Genomic DNA, 21,776 nt, shown 5'->3' with positions numbered 1-21,776 from the left:
AGGGTAGAGCTGGGACCCTCTCTGCAACCTCCTGGGCCACTGAGCAGAGTCACAGTTGACTTTTGGCTCTCATGTTCAACACCAAAACAGGAGTGAAGAAAGGTCGCTCTGCTCCAGGCTCGTCTCCATAACCCCCTCCCAGTTGGGCCTATACCCCCATCACTGCTGCCCATGTCTGGCCATGAGGCCTCCTGATGTATGTGGTGAAACTGCATGCTCCAGCCCTAGCACAGATCTGGGATGGATGGACAGACAGACAGGTGGGCAGGTGGATGGGTGGATGGATGGATGGATGGATGGATGGACAAATGGATGGGTGGATGGATGGATAAGTGGATGGGTAGATGGGTAGATGGGTGAATTAATGGACAAATGGATGATTGGACGGATGGATATATGGGTAGATGGATGGATGGATGGGCGAATAGATAGACAAATGGATGCTTGGATGGATGGATGGACAGGTGAACAGATGGATGGTGGGTGGATGAGTGGATGGAGGGATAAAAGATGGCTGGATGGACAGATGTTACCTGGGGGCCTCTGCAGTGCCTTTCATGGTGCCAGCTTGTAGCAAGTACTCAATAAATATGTGCTGTTTTTTCCATTTGAAATACAATGGCCCTGCTTTGAGTTTTGCATGAGCAGAAAGCCACGCCACTACAGTGGTGCCTAATAGTCAGACGTTGCACCGTGGTTGTTGTGGGTCCCCTCTGCGTAGCTGGTCGGGTATTTTTCTCTTGAGTACACAGGCTGTAAGTCTGTGTTCTGTCTTCTCCGTGCTGCTGCTTGTCTCGTTCAGCCATACACCTGCCTGTGAGCGCTCACTGTGTGACAGGGGTGAGCGAGCACCCGCTCAGGGCCCTTGACCTCACATACCCGTGGCTGGACAGGATAACTACCCAGGATGTTTGGAAATGTACACCCGAGAGCATTGTGTTAGACTCAGCATGTGTGTGTGTATTTAACACACTCCCCTTCCACTTCCCTTCCCTCCCTGAAAAATTCAGTCCTAAATCCATAGGTTCATCAAAGCAAGGTGGGCACCTGCAGTGGGCAGAGTGGTGTTTTGTGGGTTTTTTTACCTTTTAGATTTTTATTAGTAGTTCTCTCTGAAAAATCAAAATAGTTAGCAAATTCCTTTAGATTCATCAAGACTGTATATCCTTTGTATTTAGATCTTTAATGATGTACAACATAATACAAAACAAACCAAAGAGACTGATTTCTATGACTAGGTGCTATTCATTGTGTCATCCTAGAGCAAGGGGCTGGAGGGAGAGGCTGTTCTCCAGGGAGAACTGAGGTGGAGTTCGTGCTGGGTGACTAAATCACAGCTCTATCTTCCCCACTTGATGTGCTGGGAAGGGGCCAATGATTTCTTAAACTGACAACTGTTTTCTAGAGCAGGGGGCTCTAAAATCTCGGGTAGCAGAAGACTGTGGTCCAAACGAGGCCAAAAGAAACAGGCTGGGGCAGGGAAGTATGGTAACTGCCTGGCAGAAAAGGCAAACCCAGGGCCCCAAGGGGAAAAGGGCATTCTTTGCACCTCAGAGACTTTGCAGAACCAGTGTTAACGCTAAGTGACGTCGTTAAAAGGGGAAAAAAACAAAACTCTGGAAGAACCTTTCAATTGCACTCAACTTGGATTAGAGGTCAGTCCACCCTTGCAGAGAAGGGAAACATCTAGCCCCAGAGCAGCACTGAGTCTGGCCCTCCCACCTCCTTCTCCCCAACTCCTTTTGGCAGCTGGGCCAGGTTTTGGATGAGGCCATACAGACCCCAGAAAGACCAGAGAAGTCTCTCTGGATGACCAAGGTGGGAAGGACACTTCTCAGAATACAAATACTTTTACTATGGAAGGAGCCGGGACAGTTCCGGGGGCATATGCACACCCAAATCTTCCCCACTTTCTCCCCAGCTCAGGACCTAGAGGACACAGAGACCAAGGTCAGGGTGTCAGAGCCAGAGAGAGTGAAGAGGGCAACTCAGGGGAAGGGAAGCAGCATTGGTTGGGGGCTGTTTACATACCAGGATCAAATAAGGAAATAGCTTAAGATTGGTAGAAACCAGGTTTCTCACTTTCGGAGAAAGGAGTTACAAGTAGAATGAACTCTGGGGTGTTAGATTGGAATTGGGAGTATCAGGGGACTCAGAGTTTCAGATAGATAGATGATAGGTAGATAGATAGATAATAGATGGATGGATAGATAGATGACAGATGAAAATGTCTGTGTACACATGTGGATGTGTACACACACATGCACACACACGTTCCCCAGCTCTACTTACTGAGTCTAGGAGCAATGACATCAGCAATAATCATATTTTGGCTTCTAAACACCATTATCCACTATCTTAAAAAAAAAAAAAAAAAAAAAAACAGGAGAAATGGCTGAATCCAGGGCTGAAGCAGAAGAGATACAAGATGAATCTTGTTGACTGGAAAAAAAAATGCACAGCCTAAAAGTTGAAAGTTATGTTTTACTCGATGGACAGAACTGAGAACTTAAGCCTGGGACACAGACTGTCAGGTGGCTCTGAGGGACTGCTCCAAAGAGGTAAGGAGGGGAACCAGGATACATAGGCATTTTTGTAACAAAGACCAGGTGGTCAGAACATCAAAAGATTACTGTTAATTAAAGAAAACCAGACATCTCAAGTTAAGGAATTTAGTACTGTTCTGTGTATGGGAAGATGCAAGAGTCTGGGCTCACTGAAATCATTCCTATCAATATGTACCTCAGCTCTCTGTGGCCAGTATTCTGTGTTTTCTCATCCTGAGTCCTCTCAGTGTGCACCGTCGGGGGCGGCTGCCGCAGCTGACTCCTAGATGTTGCGGGGGGGCGGGGGGCATCCTGCTTCCATCCTGAGTTCCCTCAGGGCTCACCATTAGGGCACCTGTAGTGGCTGATGGCTGCAACAGCCTTTGTTTACTGAAATGGCAGGCGGCGTTTTTAGTTCACAACCTTGACCATCTTCTTGTGCTGGAAAGCAAGGATGTGCTCTAAAAAATGACGGGGGCTGTCACACAGACACAGATCCCACTTGAACAAGCCCCACTGACCAGGGCGGGTATCTGAGCATCAAAATAATCACATGGATGGATTATAACACAGTGACTCAAATAGAAGCCTGGAATCAGTAAATGTATCAAGGCTTGGTGAGGAGTGGAATATGTCTGTAGATTCCAAGTTCCTCCCCATAAAATGCTTATTAATTACGGAGAGGAAGGGAGCAGCTCTGCAAGGGGGAGCCTGGCTGACGGCCACGAGAGAGATCCACCCAACTGGACACCACGAGAAGGATGCAGTGTAACCCAATCTGCTCTGATTGTGAGGAAACACACACCCAGACCATGGACATTCTACACAATACTGGGCCTGTGGTCTTCAAAACGGCCTAGGTCTTGAACGTCAAGTACCCTGAGGAATGTTCCAGACTGAGGACAGCTAAAGAGACACCGCAGCTGAATGCAGTACACCATCCAGAACTGGGGCAGATGGCACGTGGTGACTGGGGTCTTTCACGGTGACAGATGCATTGTTGCCTTCATGATTAGACGAATTCCCAGTTCTGATGGTGATGTAGGAGAATATATCTGCAGGAACGTAACCCCACTCACAGGAAATGCACACGAAGTTCTGCCGGGTGATGGGATTTCAGGTTGGCAATTTACTTTCAAATGGTTCAGAAGGGAAAAAAAGCTACTTATACTCTGCAAATTTTTTGTGAGCTTTTAGGTGCTGCCAATTTTTTTTAAGTCTTAAAATAAGGTATGTTGAGTCACCAGAAAAAGAACAAGAAAAAACTATTGGTACAATAACAACAAAACTCCCCAGGTGATTATGAGGCATCCCCAAGGATGCAGAGGCTTTGTTTTAGAAGCCACACAAGCAGTTGGCTGCAGGCTATGTACATAGAACCCTTTCCCCAGGCCACCCCACCCCAAAATTCTCAAGCGGGGCCACACTTGCTAACTCTGCCCCACCTGCTTAGAGACCGCCCTCAGTTAATTCTGGGTGCCCCGCCCCATTCGAGTGCCCAAGAGGCCCCATCAACCTCGGGGCACTGGCCTTCCTCTCTCCATGCTTCTTCGCTTTGGACTGGCCTGTTTGTTGAGAGACATCTAGGCTACAGTTCTCTGCCCATGTCCTAGAGTCATGAGTGATGCAGGTTTTGGAGCCCACTCTTCCCCTGAGCCTCGGAGAAGAGGGGCTGGCTGGGGAGGGTCCGAGTGGCCTGGGTTGGGCATTCTGTCACTCCCTCCACTACCACTCAAGGCAGCCTTCTTACCACCATCTTCAGTCGGGGTATCCCTTAGAAAGGCCCACAGATCTTGGTAGCAGTGGACCCACCGGCCCATCAGACGTGCCCAGGCATACCTGACCCCCTGAGGGTAAAGCTTCAGCCTAAGCTGCTGGTTGTGAGCATGAACCCAAGGGGGAACCTCCATGCCTCTTGCCCCAACTGCATCCCCGTCAACCCGCCCAGAGAACCAGCCCCCATGTTGTCACACACTCTGGGCGCCTCTGCCCCCAGGGAGACTGCATCTTAAAGGGAGCTGGCTGCCCACGTTGCCAGGTTCTCTGCTTCGGCTTCTCTCCTGAGACCACCCACCCCAGGGTCAGAGTGGAGAGCTGGGTTCAGTGTGCTTGCCAACATCGAGTGGCGTGGAGGGGGGCCGTGGCCTCAGCTGGGCACGACGGCCAGGGTCCACGCAGGGAAGGGCCACAGGGAGGTGTTTTGTCCTCCACTCCCTGTCCCGACTCGCTCCAGTGACGGGCTTGCTTCACTGTGTCCCCAGCATGGACAACGCCGAGGACCCTGTGTACGAGAGTCTGGAGGAGTTCCACGTTTTCGTCCTTGCCCACATATTAAGGAGGCCCATTGTCGTTGTAGCAGATACGATGCTGAGGGACTCAGGCGGGGAAGGTAAGTTTACTCATAATGAAACAGATGTATTTTATTCATCACCCAGAAAGCGTAACATCCCGAGTAAGGAAGGGACAGTCCAACATAATGGCTGAGCCTCCAGAAGGACACAGAGCCTTACTCTGCCTGGACAAAGGTCTTATTTCTCCTCGTTTCTCCTCGACTCCACATGTTTCTGGCTCCTCCCAGTAGAGAAGGGATTACTCTTTTTTATTTGTTTAATATTTTTTTTTGGCCGTGCCACACGGCTTGTGGGATCTTAGTTCCCCGACGAGGGATTGAACCCGGGCCCTCAGCAGCAAAAAGTGCAGAGTCCTAACCCCTGGACAGCCAGGGAATTCCCAGGAGAGATTACTCTTGGCCGTCCATCCACCCTGTGTGTCCACGGCAGGAGAAATGTGGCTGAGTGGGGGTGGGGATGAACCCCGAGGGGCTCCGGGCCCCACCCATTGCCCACACCCTCCAGCAGTGCCGGCCTCATCCCAGGGCCACTTGGCCACTCAGCCACTCCAGTCCCCTCCTGCCCCTCGCATGTGTCTTAAAGAAGAAACAAGGAAGGCAGAAAATGCAAAGTCATCCGCAAGGCTGTGATGGGACCAGGGCTGGGGGAGAAGGAGGAAGGGATGGAGGACTTCCCAAGGCCGGTACCCACTGCACTGCCAATCATGTGCACCCTCTCCCTCGGCCAGGCCACTACCTCCCAGGGTAGACATTGCCTCCCGCTTTACAGACGAGGAGCCCGACGCTCAGAGAGGCCACACAATGTGCCCCCGCCTTCAGCTGAGGCCTTGAGGAAGCAGGGTCGACCCAGGCAGGGAGGGCTCCACGTGTGTCCTCCCTCTAGCCTTTCTGCTGGAGCCCACAGGGCACCATGCTCTCTGAAAAGGAGGGACACAGGAGGGGCCAGGATGGTGGATGGACCAGGAAGGTCACCCTAGTGTAAGTGTCCTGCCTCTCATGGCTGTGGTTACCACAGAAAGCAGGGAGCTGGGAGTACCTTGGTCACTCCCAGTGACACAGGCCTGCCGGGGTCTGCAGCTCTCTGGGTGCAGAGCCCGGCCTCCCATCAGGGTCCCTGTACTCATCAGATCCCACAGAGCTGGGTCCACACTTCCTTCCTTTGCACCTGTCCTGGAGGGTGCAGCCCTCTCAAAGGCGGACCCACCCTGCCTCTCAGCAGAGAGGGAGGCAGAACCATGGTCACTGATATAGACAAAGCAAGGGTGGGGAGGATTCCTGAGCTCATCAAAGACATCCCTGATGTCGACTGTCTTTTCCTTCCACAGAAGGGCAGTGAGTCACTGAGTCTGAGGCCAAGAGGCAAGGTTCTTTGTAATTAAAAAACAGATGCCATGTCAGGGCAGGTATTTCCAGTAGTTATGTATTTCAGCGAGGATTTAGGCTTTTTCCCCCTTTTGGTAAGGAAATGAACAAGACTGTGTCCCAGTTGCTAAAGGAGCTGATCCCCGTCCCTCATTTCCCATCTGACTCACGACTTGGGCCTGGAGTGCTCTCACTGAGCTTCTCAAAACCTAGAACAAATAAGCTCTCAAGCAGCACATACGTTGTTCTGTGTGCAGATGCTTTTGTGAACACAGGAGAGGAATAAGTACGTTCAGGAAAACACGGGTTTTCTAGGTGGCCATCAGCACACGTCCTGGCTGACCATCTGGGGTGGGCGTTTTGATCACCTTGGCCGGACTCAGGGCAGCAGGCAGGCCCGGCAGGTCACAGCAGAATCCCCTCAGCCCTGCTTGTTCCTAGGGTGCAGCTTGACAGGGCGCAGGGACAAACGAGCCAGGAGGACTCTGCCCAAGGAGGCAGGTGGAGCAGGGTGCCCTGGTCAGGTACAGGACTTGGGGTCTAATGGGCCTGGCCCCTGCGAGCCTGGGCTTCCCTATCCATCGGTGGCAAGCATCACCTAGCTCTCAGGGAGCTCCTGCCAGGTGGGTGGAGGCCCCTCTGCTGTGGAGTAGGTGACAGATGACAACACACAGGGCTGCAGCCTGAGCCTGCCCTCCCTTCCCTCCACCCTGTCACCTCCCCCAGGATGGTGAGGGATGCTGTCCACGCCCCCTCCAGATCCACATGCCCTCACCCTTGTTTGTGTCTGCAGCATTTGCTCCAATCCCCTTCGGAGGGATTTACCTGCCCTTGGAGGTGCCTCCCAACAGATGCCACTGCTCACCTCTGGTTCTTGCCTACGACCAAGCGCATTTCTCTGCCCTTGTGTCCATGGAGCAGAGAGACCAGCAGAGAGAACAAGGTACACCCGCCGCCACCTAACAGTGCAAGGTGGGGAAGGGGTGGGCCGGGAGGGGCAGGAGGTGGAATATGGAGACCTCCCTGGGAAGCGCACTCAGCAATGATAGGTTTTGCCTAAAACTACCATATGCATGCAAAAAAATATCATTGAAAATAATGCCATTTGCAGCATCATGGATGGAATGGACTTAGATTATCATTATCATAGATTATCATACTAAGAAACTTAGATTATTATAGTAAGTGATGTCAGACAAAGACAGATATCATACAATATCACTTATATGTGGAATCTAAAAAAAATGATACAACTGAACTTATTTACAAAACAGAAACAGACTCAGACAGAAAACAAACTTATGGTCACCAAAGGGGAAAGGGGAGGAGGGAAAAATTAGGAGTTTGGGATTAACATATACACACTATTATATATAAAATAGATGAATAACAAGAAACTACTATATACCACTATACTCAATATTTTCTAATAACCTCTAAGGAAAAAGAATCTGAAAAAGAATATATATGTATAACTGAATCACTTTGCTTGTACACCTGAAACTAACACAACATTGTAAATCAACTATGCTTCAGTTTTTAAAAAAAGAAAATAATGCCACAGTCAACTTTTAATTTAAATTATGAAGCAAATTAATAATCAAGCCACCCTTAAATAACTTTCACTGTGGTTCCCTTTCACATGTACGCATATACTATATGGATGTAATTAATCTCAGATGTAATTTTTTTTCTTTTTTTTTTGCGGTACGCGGGCCTCTCTCACTGTTGTGGCCTCTCCTGTTGCGGAGCACAGGCTGCAGACGCGCAGGCTCAGTGGCCATGGCTCATGGGCCCAGCCGCTCCGCGGCATGTGGGATCTTCCCGGACCGGGGCACGAACCTGTGTCCCCTGCATCAGCAGGAGGACTCTCAACCACTGTGCCACTGGGGAAGCCCTCAGATGTAATTTTTAAAAGCCCGTCTACTTTGTTAGACCAACCAGACGATCAAAATATTAAAACTCTGGACTAGTAATAAACTTACACTTAATAAACAAATAAATAATTAATTAATTAAAAGCCCGTCTAGTGCAGAGAGTCAGCAAATTACAGCCCACTGCCTGTTTGTAAATAAAGTTTTATCGGAACACAGCCACACTTGTTCAAAGACGTATTGTCTGTGGCTACTGCTTTTGTGCCCTAACAGCAGAGTTGAGAAGCAACCCCAGAGGCTGTGTGGCCTGCAAAGACTAAAATATTTACTAATGAGCGCTTTACGGAAAATGTTTGCCAGCCTCTGCTCTAAAGTAAGCTTTTGAATCAAAAGATGTATTCTTCCATTCAAATCATTACATGGGAGTTTCCTGCCAGGAGCCATTTCAGTGCTGCAGAGAGGCTTGCCGGGCTGGGCCCACAGGCTGTGCACTGCACAACTCCAACCACCAGTCACATAGACTCATGTGGGGCCTGTCTTCAGTCAATGCATTATGTGTCTGCTGTGGAAATGGCGGGATTTTGTTTGGAATGTTAACTGCTGACGGATGTGTGACTAACTGAGCAAATAAAGGGAAACTCTTCCTTTTTCACTTCTGTGTCTGGTTAGACAGAGAACTCCCAGGATACTAAAAGAAGGAAAGACTGACCAGTTTCAGGGTCCCTGCCATAGGATGTGGTCCCAGGAAATCCATGGTGGCTCATCCTGTGGTGATGTGAGTCCAGAAGGAGAGGGAGCAGGGCTGCCACTGGCTGTAAGGGGACTATCACGTCCTTTTCCTGTGCTAGTTACAGACATCTCACTTTAGCCATAGGAAGACATGTTTCGTCATTAAGGCCTAGGTGCCATTTGCCTTTTCTGTTGTCTCGCTGCGTGTTGGCCATTGAGAGCTGGCACCTCCCTCATGGCTTCCAGCTCTTCTCAAAGCTCACCGTGGCTCTGGAGAGACGGGAGGGCCCTTTCTCTGCAGCCTCACCCTATCAGCAAGTGATTGAAAAGACCAAAAGCCTTTCATTTAGAAGCCAGATGTTGGCCATGAATATTAAGAAGAAACTTAATCAGGATAGTAGGTCAGAGGCTCCTAACTGGGCAACTCAGGACTTTGACTTCTATAGAAGAACTGTACAGAAAAAAATGAAAAAAAACTCTAAAAGAAAGGTGAAATAATAAATCCATGATTTAAAGGTGAAACATTTTAGAAACAATTAACATATCGAGTATAAATTTTGGAGAATTTGAATAAAATTGGCTGTGTTTCATTTAGAAAATTTTAAAAAGAGGGCCCTTCTCAGGACCAGGGATCCAGGCCAGGTGCGGGGCCTCTCATCCAGTCTCCCAGAGACTCTGTGGTCAGGGAGAGATCAAAGTCCCAGGGCTGGCATCTCCAGTTGCTGAGCAGGGCCTTCAGAGCCCGGCTCCCTCCTCACAGAGGCACTGAGCTTTCTTTCAGGCCTTCCAGATACTGCTTATGGATGCTTTCAAGGCCAATATGAAGGTGCTCTTCAATAAAAGGACAAATGTGGAGGGGTTACCGCCGAGCAAGGGAGCGTTGCAGAGGTGCAGGTGGTTTCACCTCTAAAGACTTTTTTTCCCATAAGTGGATTCTGGTCCCAGCGTGGGTTCTGAGCAGCTGTGTCGTGGGCTCCTGCAGCTCCGCCTGCTGGCTTGCTCCTAATAGCAGTGTGGTCCCTGCCTCCACAGCCCTCACGTGACCAATGTGCAGGGCTGCACGTTGACCCATTCAGTCCTCACGACCATCGCACAAGCAGAAGCAAAGCACATGTAAGCGGCTCCCACTGGCTGGGTAACCTCTGTGCTACATGTCAGGCCCTCACACATTGGGAAAGGATACAGATGCTCTGCAGACTTTGAGGCTTTAAGTACTGCTACCGACACATCCCCTGTGCCACCCTCACTGAGCTGGTGGGTGCTGGTAGGCGCAACCCTGCTTCCTGCTCCTCCCACTGGCCTGAAGTCCAGTGGTCCTGCATGCAGTATTTGTTTGGGGGGCCGAGGGCCCATTCAGTGAAGCACCTGTTGCATCCAGGTTTGGGGACCCAAAGATGACAGTGTCCTTGCCTTGGGGCCCTTACCACCTTGTAGGGGAGACAGGCACCCCCATCAACCCACATACTACACAAGGCAGGATGTTTCCCGAGCAGTCACGAGCTCCATTCAGCAGGGGAGCAATTACTCTAATTGGGAAGAACAGACAGATAGACCTGAGCAGAAGTGCTGGGCTGATGCAGGGATGTTGCTGGTGGGTGGCTGGCATGTTGCTGGTGTGGCCCAGCAAGCACATGTCATAGGAGCATGATGGTGTTGGGCCTGGGTGCTGCCGTATCCTCACCGCATTGCCCGAGGGGCGCCATGTGCCCTCCCAGCCTGTCCCCTTATCTGTTGCCGGTACAATAACACCCATCTCCCTGGAAATGAAAGCTTTCTCCTCCCCTTCCTCACCCTCATTCCCTCCCCCCTCCCCTGTCCTCTGCCCTTCCTCTTCCTTTCCGCCCACTCTCCCATTTGGTCTCTTTTCATTTGACACATGTAAGGACATCACCACTTAATTATGAAGTGACCACCATGGTCACTTCCACACACTGAAGTCCTCAGTCACTCCTGGGAATGACATTGCCTGTCCCAAAGCCAGGCCTGTCCCCTGATCCTTAAATGTTGCTTCTAAGATAAACCTAAAGGCCTTGACTGGCTCCCTTCCTGGCCACCATTAGTGCCCAGCATCTCCCTGAAAGGACCTGCCATGGGCAGGAGGAACAGAGCAGACATTGTCCGGGGAGCCATCACCAGAGGAAGCCTACCCCAGGGTTCCTGTGGGGCACTGTCCTACCTTCCAGCCCGACGGTAGAGGCTGTCGGGGGCTTTCTGCAAATACCAGATCCTAGCAATTCTGCCATTGTTACCCAGTGGTTGAGGATGGTGGGGAGAAGCTGAGAAGACGTCAGGAACCTGCTCAGGGAACAGACTCAGTCTCTCTTCTCAGCCTTTATGATGCCAAGAAAATGGAAGCAACCACAGAAGGCCATGATATTAGCCCCCAAAAGAAGATAGTTCAGAATAGCATTGGGATGCAAGGGGCTCAAAGGAGAAAATGGCTGCTGCAGCTGCTTCTCTAACAGGGAGTCCTGAGGTAGGTGGTCCAGGGCTGGTGCATCAGCTCTAGGCATTCTCAGGTACTCAGGCTCCAGCCTCTCCCTGCTCCACCATCCTTATTGTGTGGTTTCAGCCTTATGGTCATAGAATAGGTGCTGCAGCTCCAGGCATCACATCCATATTCCAGGCTGGACCAAATGCCTCTCTTCTTGAAACTTTGTCATTTCAGTTGGGAAGAACACCTTCCCTCGACACGTGCTGGCATCTTACTAAGGCTGAGCTCTATACTTGCAGTTTCCCGGCTTCAGAGCAGCCTGAGAAATGAGTGCAGTGGAGGAAGAAGGGGGTGAGGTGATGGGTGGGGGTTCAGTGAGCCAGCTCTGAATCAGGGAGAGGATGTGATGTTTCCAGGCAGTTCCATCTGGACTCTCCTCTTTATTTCACCAGCAATGACCACTCATCTGGGGAAGAGCAAAAGTGCAAAAATGAGTTCTTTACCAACTTGGGTCCTCATCTGGAAATAAACCACGTTAGCTGTTAGGTTCTTAATTCCCTAAAAAGCGGTGGTGCGTGAGGCTGTCAGTGCTGTGCTCCTTAGGAGAAAATCCATTCTCTTTCAACGCAGAGAGAGAAGCAGCCTTGCTCCCAGGGCCGCTGTGTACCGCCCGTGGATGTCAGGTTCCGGGCTGCCTGGGTGAGGGTGGCGCATGCGTCTGGCGGTCCTGGCCGTGGCCACGCCCCCACAGGAGGAAGAGCCGGGGCGGGGGCGGTCCTGCTGAGAGACAGACCTGGCGCCACGCGGCTGACTTGATGGCACGCTGCTGTCCCTCCCCCATCTAAATGCCACCAGGAAGTTTCATGCCCAGAGGCTTTCTCTCCTAGAGCCCTGGTTCTGTGCCAGAACCCCCCCACCCCAAAGCTGGCAGGAGCCTTCTGACCCTGCTGAACTGAGACCTCAGCCTGGCCCGGGGCTTTTCACTCCGCCTTCCAGAAAGTCTCCAGCTCTGTGCCTTCAAGCTGCGTTGCACTCTGCCCCCAGGGAGCCTCCCAGGAAGCTCTTTACAGACACTAAGGTCACCACCCCCATAGCATCCTTGCCTACGAGGACCAAGGATGCTCAGTGAGAGGAAAGATAGTGGGAAACCATCCTCTTCCTTCCTGCCCTTCCCTGCCGTGCGGGGCTTCCGTCCGTTCACAGGGTTTCCTGGTTGCAGGTTAGAGCCCCTTCGACCGCAGGTCACCAAAACCCGACATGGCTCAGACAGGAAGAGGGCTGGTTGTCACACACACCACACTCTCAACATTGTGGGGCAGGCAGGCCCCCCGGGGCAGGTGGGGCGTTTCAGGAATGTTGGAGATGACCAGGCCCCTCCATCCTGCCTGCAGCCTCCTCACCTTCTGTTCCAGGCAAGCCCCTGCCGCCATCCCCTGCTGCAAGCAGGTCCTGTTCGCCCCCAAACTCCGGTGTCTAAGAGCATGGCCAGATCTGGGGCAGGAAGTATGCACAAAGATCCTATCGCATCTTGTCCTGGAAGAAACAAGGCATCTTCAAAGACCGCGAGGGTAGTGTCAGAAGGGCTTCTGGGCTGATGGACGAGGCTCCTACAGGACGAGAGGGACAGTGAGGACCACCACTGGAAAGAGTAGAAACATGATGAAGTTGCTTCGGTCCAGGAATTCATGATGATGCTCGGGGAAAGCCTCCCTCATCAGCTCTCCAGGAAGCTCAGGTCCACCACCTTGGAAACATAAAAAGCAGGAAAGTATCAGGCGAGATCCTGCGTTTCCTTGGTGAACTAGTGACGGGACCTTCCTCTGAGTTCAGGTACCCTGGCTTGTCATGAAGGGAGAGGTGTTGGTAAGGGCTGAATTCATGTGTTGAAGAGCTAACCCCCAGGCCTCAGGCTGCGACTGTATTTGGAGATGGGGTCTTCAGAGGAGTAATTAAAATACAGTGAGGTGATCAGGGTGGACCCTCATCCACTGTGACTGGTGGTCTTATAAGAAGAGGAGGTTAGGACACAGACACACAGAGAGAGGAGATTGCAGGAGGACACAGAGAAGACAGTCACCTGCAAGCCAAGGAGAGAGGCCTCAAAAAGAAACAACTCTGCTGACACCTTGTCCTTGGACTTCCAGCCTCCAGACTGTGAGAGAATAAATGTCTGCTCTTTAAGCCCCTCTGTGTTCCACTGTTATGGCCACCCGAGCAAACCAATTCAGACAGAATGAGAATACCAGGTTATTCAAGCCCATGGGAATGAATGAGAAACTGCCATGTTTCTCATTATTTCTGGCTCAGTTCATCACTGTCACCTTCTTGACCAGCGGATGCTGCGTTCAGATCCATCAGGGGCCTGGTCAGAGTGTGTGAGCTCCCCACCCCTCAGCAGCTCATGCGTGGGGGTCCTGGGACCTGTTGTAGCTGGTGGCGGACTTTTTACAAAGTAATATTCTGCAAGCTCTGTAGATCCAGGTCCCAGCAGATGTTTGGAACGTGACTAGTCTCTCGACTCCTCTCCAGGGGAAGGGGTGGTCCCACTGGGAGGCCCAGCAGAACAAAGAGCAGGCCCACTGTATGCATGGTCGAGAGCCCCCAAAACCTGCCTTGGGCGCCAGCTGCTCTGAGAGCAAGGTCTGGGTCTGGGGATGAGCAGCTGGCCGTGGTCCAGGGGACAGGCTGTGGGCGGGCTCCAGCTCTCTTGTGTACAGCCGCACGGGCCTGAGCCACGGGGAGGTTCATTCAACAAGTGTTCAGTGTGACAGCACACTTGTGACAGTGACAGTACCAGACAGCCCACACCTGGCATGGTAAGAGCTTGGAGTTGAATTCCTTCCATCCCGGGGTCAGCCAGGCCTCAGGCATGGGTCTGAGCAGAGCTGAGCCTCACCAGGTGAGCTGGGCCCCAGAGACAGCTCATAAGTGGCCATAACAAGCTCCACTACCAGGTGCCCCAAACTCGGGGGCTGGTGTCCTCAGATTGGAGGCCTTAGGAAGGAGGGCCGGGGGGCGGTGGGGCTCTTTGTCATGCACCTGCTGGCCCCATCGGTTCTCTTGCCTGCAGCCCTCCTTCAGTGTGGCAGACAAAAAAACAGAGTCCCAGCCTGTGCCCTCAGCTCGGCTAGGAGAGGGACTAAGAAAGCACAGTAACACCAGTTTCTAGGATGGAACCGGGCATTATTCTCTGAAGCCAAGATAAGAGACTCTCAGACCACAGCTGGGCCCAGGCTCAGGACCGAGCCACCAGGCCTGTGGTCTCAGAGCCTGGGGAGGAGGCAAGGGTGTAGGACACAGAGCATCAAGGTCCAGGGCACCTGCTGGTCCCCCACTGACGAGCAGAGCTGTCGCCCTGCCCCAAGCAAAGGACACCTTGTGGAGGGCGCCTCCCACCCCGGCCCTCCCAGCACCCTGGGATGGAGGCTGACAGGTACAGTCATCACAGGTCCAGAGAGAGCAGCTGTCTTGTTCTTGCGTCTGAGGAACGATGTTCTGGGAGCCTGAGAATGAGACAAAACGTGTTGTAGGATGTGACATGGGACTGCCTTCTTCCCGCCACTCCCTTCCTTCTGCTTGGCCCAGTGCGTCTCATCTGAATGTGTCCAAGCTCCTGGCGGCTTAAAAATTCCATGAGGTGTCCTGTAAACCTCTCGTCCTTCCCTGTGTTGAAACTATGTTGGGAAAGAATCCACTGCTCCCTTACAGCTCTTTCTGCCTCCCCCGCCGCCCCGCCTCTGCCGCTGCTGAGGTTGGCCGGCTTCTAGGAAGAACCCCGCTGTGTCCTGCAGGCTGGGGTTCCCGTGGGGAGAAGGCAGGGCTTGCTTGCAGTGGGCAAGCTTGGGCTGGAGGGATTGGTCAGGTGTGGGCAAGCTGAGTGGGCAAGGCTTTGCCAGCGCATTTTGGGACTTTTTGTAAATAACAGTTACCCGTACTTTCGTGGTAACTTCCACAGATGATTGATGGTCCCCTGCTTTCTCCATGGGGAGGATGTTAGTCCTTTGCCCCCAGGACACCTGCACCCTAGTTCTGCAGCTTGCAGGAAGGATCCTCCCATGCCCACAGCATGGTGCCCGTGGCCTCCCTGTGCCACGTCCTCAGATGGCTCTGCAAAACTCAGACCTGGGCTGAGTCTGCACCCCACAGTCACGCCAGTACTTGCAGGCACTTCCTGTGTGCAGGCCTGGTCTAGGTCCTTTCCAAGGGCAACACTTGACCCTCTGCATGTTCTGTGCCCACCTGACAGAGGAGGACACTGAGGAAGGAGGGCCATCCCCAGGGAATGGTCACAGCCGGTGAAGGGTCACTAGGGCAGGTTAGTAGGGTGGATGGTGCGACTTCCAAAAAGCAGACTTGGCCAAACAGGGTGATAATCAGGGAACAGGCATCTCCCAGAGACAAGGTCCGGGAAGTGGTACCCAAGCCAAAGTTTGCTTGGGATATAAAGGCAACTCACACCTGGTGACTTAGGGACCTTCAGGATGGGAGAAGGTGGGGGAGGGGTGCCTCGCTTCCTGGGAGATGTTAATACCATCTGTTTCTATTCTTTTTAAATAAATATATATATATATAGTAATTATTTCAATAGTTTTTCCTCCTAAATGCAAACAGCCTGAGAGCCTCTGGGGCACATCCAGGGGCCACATGGGGGTCAGGGTGCCCTCACGGTGTCCCTGTGCCTTCCCTAGGGGTTCCCGCTTAGGTGACCCAGAGAGCTGCGTTCTGCTGCCTCTAAGGAGCCAGACAGAGGAGGGGATGCTGATGTGAACAAGGGGCTTGGACAGTGATGCCCACGCAGCTGTCAGACAGCTCTGAAGGCTGAGACTGACATCCACGGATGATCACACCAGAGTTTGTAGTTTATTTACTGGAAACAGACTCAACACACCCAAAATGTGATATTTGAAAAAAAAAAAAAAGTTTTTGCAAGAGCAGCCTGAAACTTTATCTCTTGCCACTTAGAAACAACACCCCACGTTTACAAAACTGAGCAATTTGGGAATTTTGTGGAGCCAAACAGAATAACCCCACACACAGGACATGAACTCTGTCTTCAATCTGTATTTTATGCACAGCTCATAGTTAAATTAAATGCCAATCTATATTTTATGATTTCTCGAACCATATATAATGTGACATTTCATTTCCAGTCTATTTGACAACAAACTGTGCTCTTTCTTACAGGATTGATTTATAATAAACAGCACCTGTCTCCTATTAAGTAGAAATTGGTCTTAGACTATGAATATTATTAAATATTCCATTTAAATGGATTTTATAATATAATTTTGTTAATATAGCCATCTAAAATAAAGTGATTTTTACTTAAAAATCACTTCTTCATCATATTCTAATCAAACTGGCCCATCTGTGGACCTGTCTGAATACAACAATGGGAGGAATTTCGTACCAACCCACCTGTTACTGGACATTATAAGAATCAGATGAACTCATGGTAGCAAGAAGGCTTGTAGAAACCAGAAAGTGCCTAAAAAATGCAAATTCCCTGCATTGTCTTTGCAATCAGCCTCCTTCCTCTTCAGCCACCTTCTAGGCTTGCAGCTTGCCACTAAAAGACACACTCGGCCTGGGCGTGCAGAGCCAACTTGCCTCCCCGCGTGGTCTGCAGGCAGCCTTGCTGAACTGCTCGCCCCGTTCCTTTGCTGCTCCTGCTGTAGCCTCGAGCATGGCCCCTGGAGGCCTGGGCCACACCTGCAAAGGCCCCTCACTGTTGGAGAAGAGGAAGAGTCTCTGGGGGCATCCAAACTCTTAGCTCAGACCCTGCACCCCAGGGCCCAGGGACCAGACGAGGGGTGTCATCTTTGACATTGTTGGTTCTTGACCCAAGAATATCTCGAAGGGCCCCTACGTGACCAGGAGCCATGTGTGGAACTTCAAGGCCGTGAGCTCTGTCCTGGCCTTGCAGGGGGATGCGAATTCAGAGAGCTGGGTCTTGCTGATCAAATGCCCAAGAGTCCAGTTGTCCACCAACACCTGCGTCACCCCAAGGACCATCAGCTCTGGAGCCTGAGACTCAGTTCCAGAGAGATGCCAGCTGTGCTCAGCTACACGGAAAGAACTGGCCAAGTGTCTTTCACGAGGAAATCGGGGCCTGGAGAGATGAGGGAGCAGGAGGCACAGACACAGGTCCCCAGGCCTCCCCAGGGTGTCTAAGCCACAGAAAGAGTGGCCCCAGGAGCACCCCCAGCCGCCATCTCCCCCACTCCTGAATCAGCCCAGCCCCCATCTCCATATGAAGTGCCGTCTCTCCCTCAGGCTGCCCCAGGCTCCCTGTGGACCTGCAGGCTTCTGATGGGTGGTGTCAGAACAGGACACGGCCTTCATCGATCCTCCTGCAGAAGAGAAGGAAAACAAAGCCCCAGGCACCTGTCCTGCCCCCTGGACATGGGGAGGGAACCTCTTGGTCAGCCAGCGTGACAGCCTGCTTCTGCTCTCCGAGAAGCCCCCCTCAACACCGTCCCCCAGGGCTGCGTCTGATGCATGAGAGGACACGTATCCAGAAGAAATGGCCGGCTTCCTGATAACCTGAGTCCGCTCAGAGTCTTGTCTCTCGGGACGTTTTTGTGGGGAAAGGGTCTGTGGGAAAGAAAGCATCCTGATCAGAGCCTAGTGGGTGGTCTGGGGCGTGAGGCCATGGGCAGCTCATCGAGCAGGAACTCACCACTTTCCTTGCGTTTGTGGAGGGGACAGGGCTGCCATTGCTTTGCACCTCGAGGTCTCATGAAGCAAATCCTCATAAAGCAAGTCTGATCTTTCCCAGAGGCGCAAGGATGCAAGGTTCTCGCGCAGCCAGGGACTCTATGTCAGGCCCGCTGGAGGTTGTTCTCAGGCCCTGGTGAGCCACAGCCAAGGCTGCCGTGGGGGTGGGAGCAGGGAGAGGAGAAGGATGACAAGGACCACCCTTCGGAGGCTCCTGTTCTTCACTGGCCAGATCCTGGATGTCTTGAAGCCAGATGTCCTGTCTTTCTCATCTTTGTGTCTCCAGCACCAAGACACCTGGGAGGCAATTAAATGTTGAATGAATAAATGAATGAATGAACGAGATTAGATGCTCACGATCTACTAATTTCAGATAATTCAAAAAAAGGCAGGGTGACACAGTAGTGGAAGACAAAGTACACAGTGTGGAGGAAGGCAGACCTGCTTTTCAATCACAGCTCCAGCTTTGGCTTGGAGTCACTTAGGTACCAGAGTTTCACCTCCTCTTCTGTAAAGTTGGAGCAAAAATCCTGTAGCTGGTGTAAGACTTGTAAGTAATGAATGTAGAGCTCCTGACACAGTACCTGGTATTGACGGAGAGTTAGACACAGAGATCAATGGAACAGAATATGGAACCCAGGAATAACCCCACAAAATATGATTTTGACAGAGAAACAAAATAAATTCAATAGAGGATGGATAGTCTTTTCAAACAAATGGTGATGAAGTGATTGGACATCCATAAGCAAAAAAAAAAACAAAAACTTAAACCCAAACCTCATTTATACAAAAATTAACTCAAAATTAACCATAAAGTAAATGTAAAATGCACAACTATGGACCTAGAGGTAGGTGAAGAGTTGGGTTTTTTTAATATAAATTTATTTTTTTTTATTCATTTATTTTTGGCTGCATTGGGTCTTCGTTGCTGCACACGGGCTTTCTCTAGTTGCGGCACGGGGGGGCTACTCTTCATTGCGGCGCGTGGGCTTCTCATTGCGGTGGCTTCTCTTGTTGCGGAGCACAGGCTCTAGGCGTGCAGGCTTCAGTAGTTGTGGCTCGCAGGCTCTACAGCACAGGCTCAGTAGTTGTGGCACATGGGCTTTGTTGCTCCGTGGCAGGTGGGATCTTCCCGGACCAGGGATCGAACCCGTGTCCCCTGCATTGTCAGGCAGATTCTCAACCATTGCGCCACCAGGGAAGCCCCAAGAGTTCTTATATATGTCTCCTGTTTGTTCTGTGTCTCTGGAGATCCCTGACTAATAGAACCACAAATCTGTTGTTCATCTCTAGAATTTTGTCATTTCCAGCATGTTGCATAACTGGAATCATACAGAGAATGCAGTCTTTTGGGATTGGAATGATCCCCCCAAAAAGATGAAATTAATAACTTGGACCTCTGCTCTGCAAAGAGAAAAAGGGGGGGGGGACAGGAAGGGAGGGAAGGAAGAAAGAAGGAAAGACAAGTTATAGACTGGGAGAAAATATCTGAAAACCACCTATCAACAAAGGACTTACATCTAAAATATACAAAGACCCCTCAAAACTCAATAGCAAAAAAAATCTCCAAACCATCCAAATAAAAAATGGGAAAAGACATGAACAGACATTTTACCAAAGAGGATATATGGATGGCAAATAAGCACATGAAAAGATGGTCAACATTAGAACCACTGTAAGACGTCCCTACACACCTGTCAGAATGACTAAAATCTTAAAAACTGACGACACCAAATGCTGGAGAGGATGTGGAATAACCAGATTGCTCCTGTATTGCTGGTGAGAATGTAAAAATGGTTCAGTGACTCTGGAAAACAGTTTGGCAGCTTCTTATAAAAGGAAACATCACTTACCATATAACCTAGCAATTGTAATCCTGGGCATTTATCCCAGAAAAATGAAAAGTTATGGTCACACAAAAGCTTGTACACAAATGTTTATAGCCGCTTTATCTGTAATATCCAAAAACTGGAAACAACCCAAATGTCTTTCCCGGGTGCATGGTTCAACATACCGTCTATGCCACAGAATCCTACTCAGCAATAAAAATGAATGACTATGACTCATGCAATTACTTGGGTGGATCTCAAGGGAATTATGCTGAAGGGAAAAAACCAATTCCCAAAGACTGCATTCTGTTTAATTCTAGATCTATAGCATTCTTGAAATGACAAAATTATAGAGATGGAAAACAGATGAGTGGTTCTCTTAGTCAGGGATGTCCAGAGATACAGAACCTATGGGATACATACAGATACATATATAAGAGGAGATTTATTATAGGAATTTGTTCACATAATTATGGAGGCCAAGTTCTACCATCTGCCAACTGCGAGCTGAAGAACCAGGAAAGCCAGTGGTGTAATTCAGTCTGAGTCCAAACGCCCAAGAACCAGTAGCACCGATGTCTGCGGGCAGGAGAAGATCAATGTCCCAGCTCAAAGAGAGCAAATTCCTCCTTCCTTGGCTCTTTTGTGCTATTCGATCCCTCCATGGAACGGATGCTGCCTGCCCATGTTGGTGAGGGCAGTTCTCTGTACCCAGTCTATCAATTCCAATGCTAATCTTTACCAGGACCACCTCCCAGACACACCCAGACATTATGTGTACCAGCTCTCTGGACATCCCCTAGCCCAGGCACGTTGATACATAACATTAACCTTCACAGTGGTGGACAGGGATTAGGGACCGATAGGATTATTTAGAAGCACACTGTTTAAATTGCAAATAGTTGAGGATTCTCCAAATATCTTTCTTGGTTATGGGTACATAGTTTTATTTAGTTATGGTCTGAGAACAAACTTTTTACGATTTCTATTCTTTTAAATCTGTGAAGGTTGGCTAAGAATATGTTCCACCTTGGTGAATATTCCATGGGGTCTTGAAAAGAATGTGTGTTCTGCTGTTGTTGGGTTCCATAAATGTCCATTGATTCAAGGTCTCTGATAACATAGTTCAGTTTTCTATATCTTTGCTGATTTTCTAATTGTTCTGTCGTTTCCTAAGGGAAAAGTGGCAGTCTCCATCCATAATGAATGTGTCTTTCTCCTTTCATTTTTGTTAGCATTTGCTTCATGTACTCTGAAGCCCATGCACACATGTAGGATTGTGATAGCTTCATGGAGAACTGTAATGTTCTTCTATATCTTTGGCAACTGGCCATGCACTGGAGCCACTCCGGTTTTTTTTTTATTAGTATCTTTTAACCTATGTATGTCTTCATATTTAAAATGGATTTCTTACAGTCAGTATATACTTGAGTTTTGCTTTTATATCCAATCTGACAATGTCACTTATTAATTGGTACATTTTAACTATTTACGTTTAATGGTAGCTCTTTTCTATTTGTTCCATCTGTTTTTTGTTCTTTTTTTCTCTTTCCCTGTCTCCTTTTGCTTACTTTTTTATTTAATTTTTATTGGAGTATAGTTAACTTACAATGTTGTGTTAGGTTCAGGTGTACAGCAAAGTGAATCAGTTATACATATACATACATCCACTCTTTTTTAGACTCTTTTCCCATATAAGACATTACAGAGTATTGAGTAGAGTTCCCTATGCTGTACAGTAGGTCCTTATTAGTTATCTGTTTTATATATAGTACTGTGTATATGTCAATCCCAATCTCCCAATTTATCCCTCCCGTGCCCTTACCCCCTGGTAACCACAGATTTGTTTTCTACATCTGTAACTCTATTTCTGTTTTGTACATAAGTTCATTTGTACCCTTCTTTTAGATTTCACATATAAGTGATATCATA

The 21,776-nt window shown here is 49.9% G+C and overlaps 1 protein-coding gene and 1 long non-coding RNA gene across 8 annotated transcripts in view; one reads left to right on the top strand and one right to left on the bottom strand.

Moving 5' to 3' along the window:
• LOC137232774 (OTU domain-containing protein 7A) overlaps positions 1 to 21,776 on the top strand; it is a 389,090-nt gene that overhangs the window by 356,013 nt on the left and 11,301 nt on the right. For 4 of the 5 annotated variants that reach the window (XM_067755571.1, XM_067755579.1, XM_067755553.1 and 1 more), the window contains 2 exons: positions 4,808 to 4,935; positions 7,052 to 7,201. In XM_067755571.1, the coding sequence (XP_067611672.1) occupies positions 4,808 to 4,935; positions 7,052 to 7,201 (278 nt within the window). Of the gene's footprint in view, positions 1 to 4,807; positions 4,936 to 7,051; positions 7,202 to 12,707; positions 13,972 to 21,776 lie in introns of those variants that run through there. The other variant, XM_067755583.1, reaches the window with a different exon arrangement.
• On the bottom strand, positions 10,685 to 21,646 carry LOC137232795 (uncharacterized). Of its 3 annotated transcripts, none has more exons than XR_010947188.1 (5): positions 18,457 to 21,646; positions 17,978 to 18,312; positions 16,714 to 17,892; positions 12,696 to 13,039; positions 10,685 to 11,761 (listed from the first exon to the last, which is right to left on the bottom strand). It is a non-coding gene; the product is annotated as an uncharacterized lncRNA (long non-coding RNA). The 3 variants fall into 3 exon arrangements; XR_010947189.1 differs by having other exon boundaries at positions 10,685 to 13,039; positions 18,457 to 18,599; positions 18,858 to 21,646; XR_010947187.1 differs by having other exon boundaries at positions 10,685 to 13,039.

Source organism: Pseudorca crassidens, chromosome 1, assembly GCF_039906515.1.
Source record: "Pseudorca crassidens isolate mPseCra1 chromosome 1, mPseCra1.hap1, whole genome shotgun sequence".
NCBI lineage: Eukaryota > Metazoa > Chordata > Mammalia > Artiodactyla > Delphinidae > Pseudorca > Pseudorca crassidens.
Note: the sequence above shows the minus strand (reverse complement) of the source record. Positions and strands in the feature narration are given on the sequence as shown.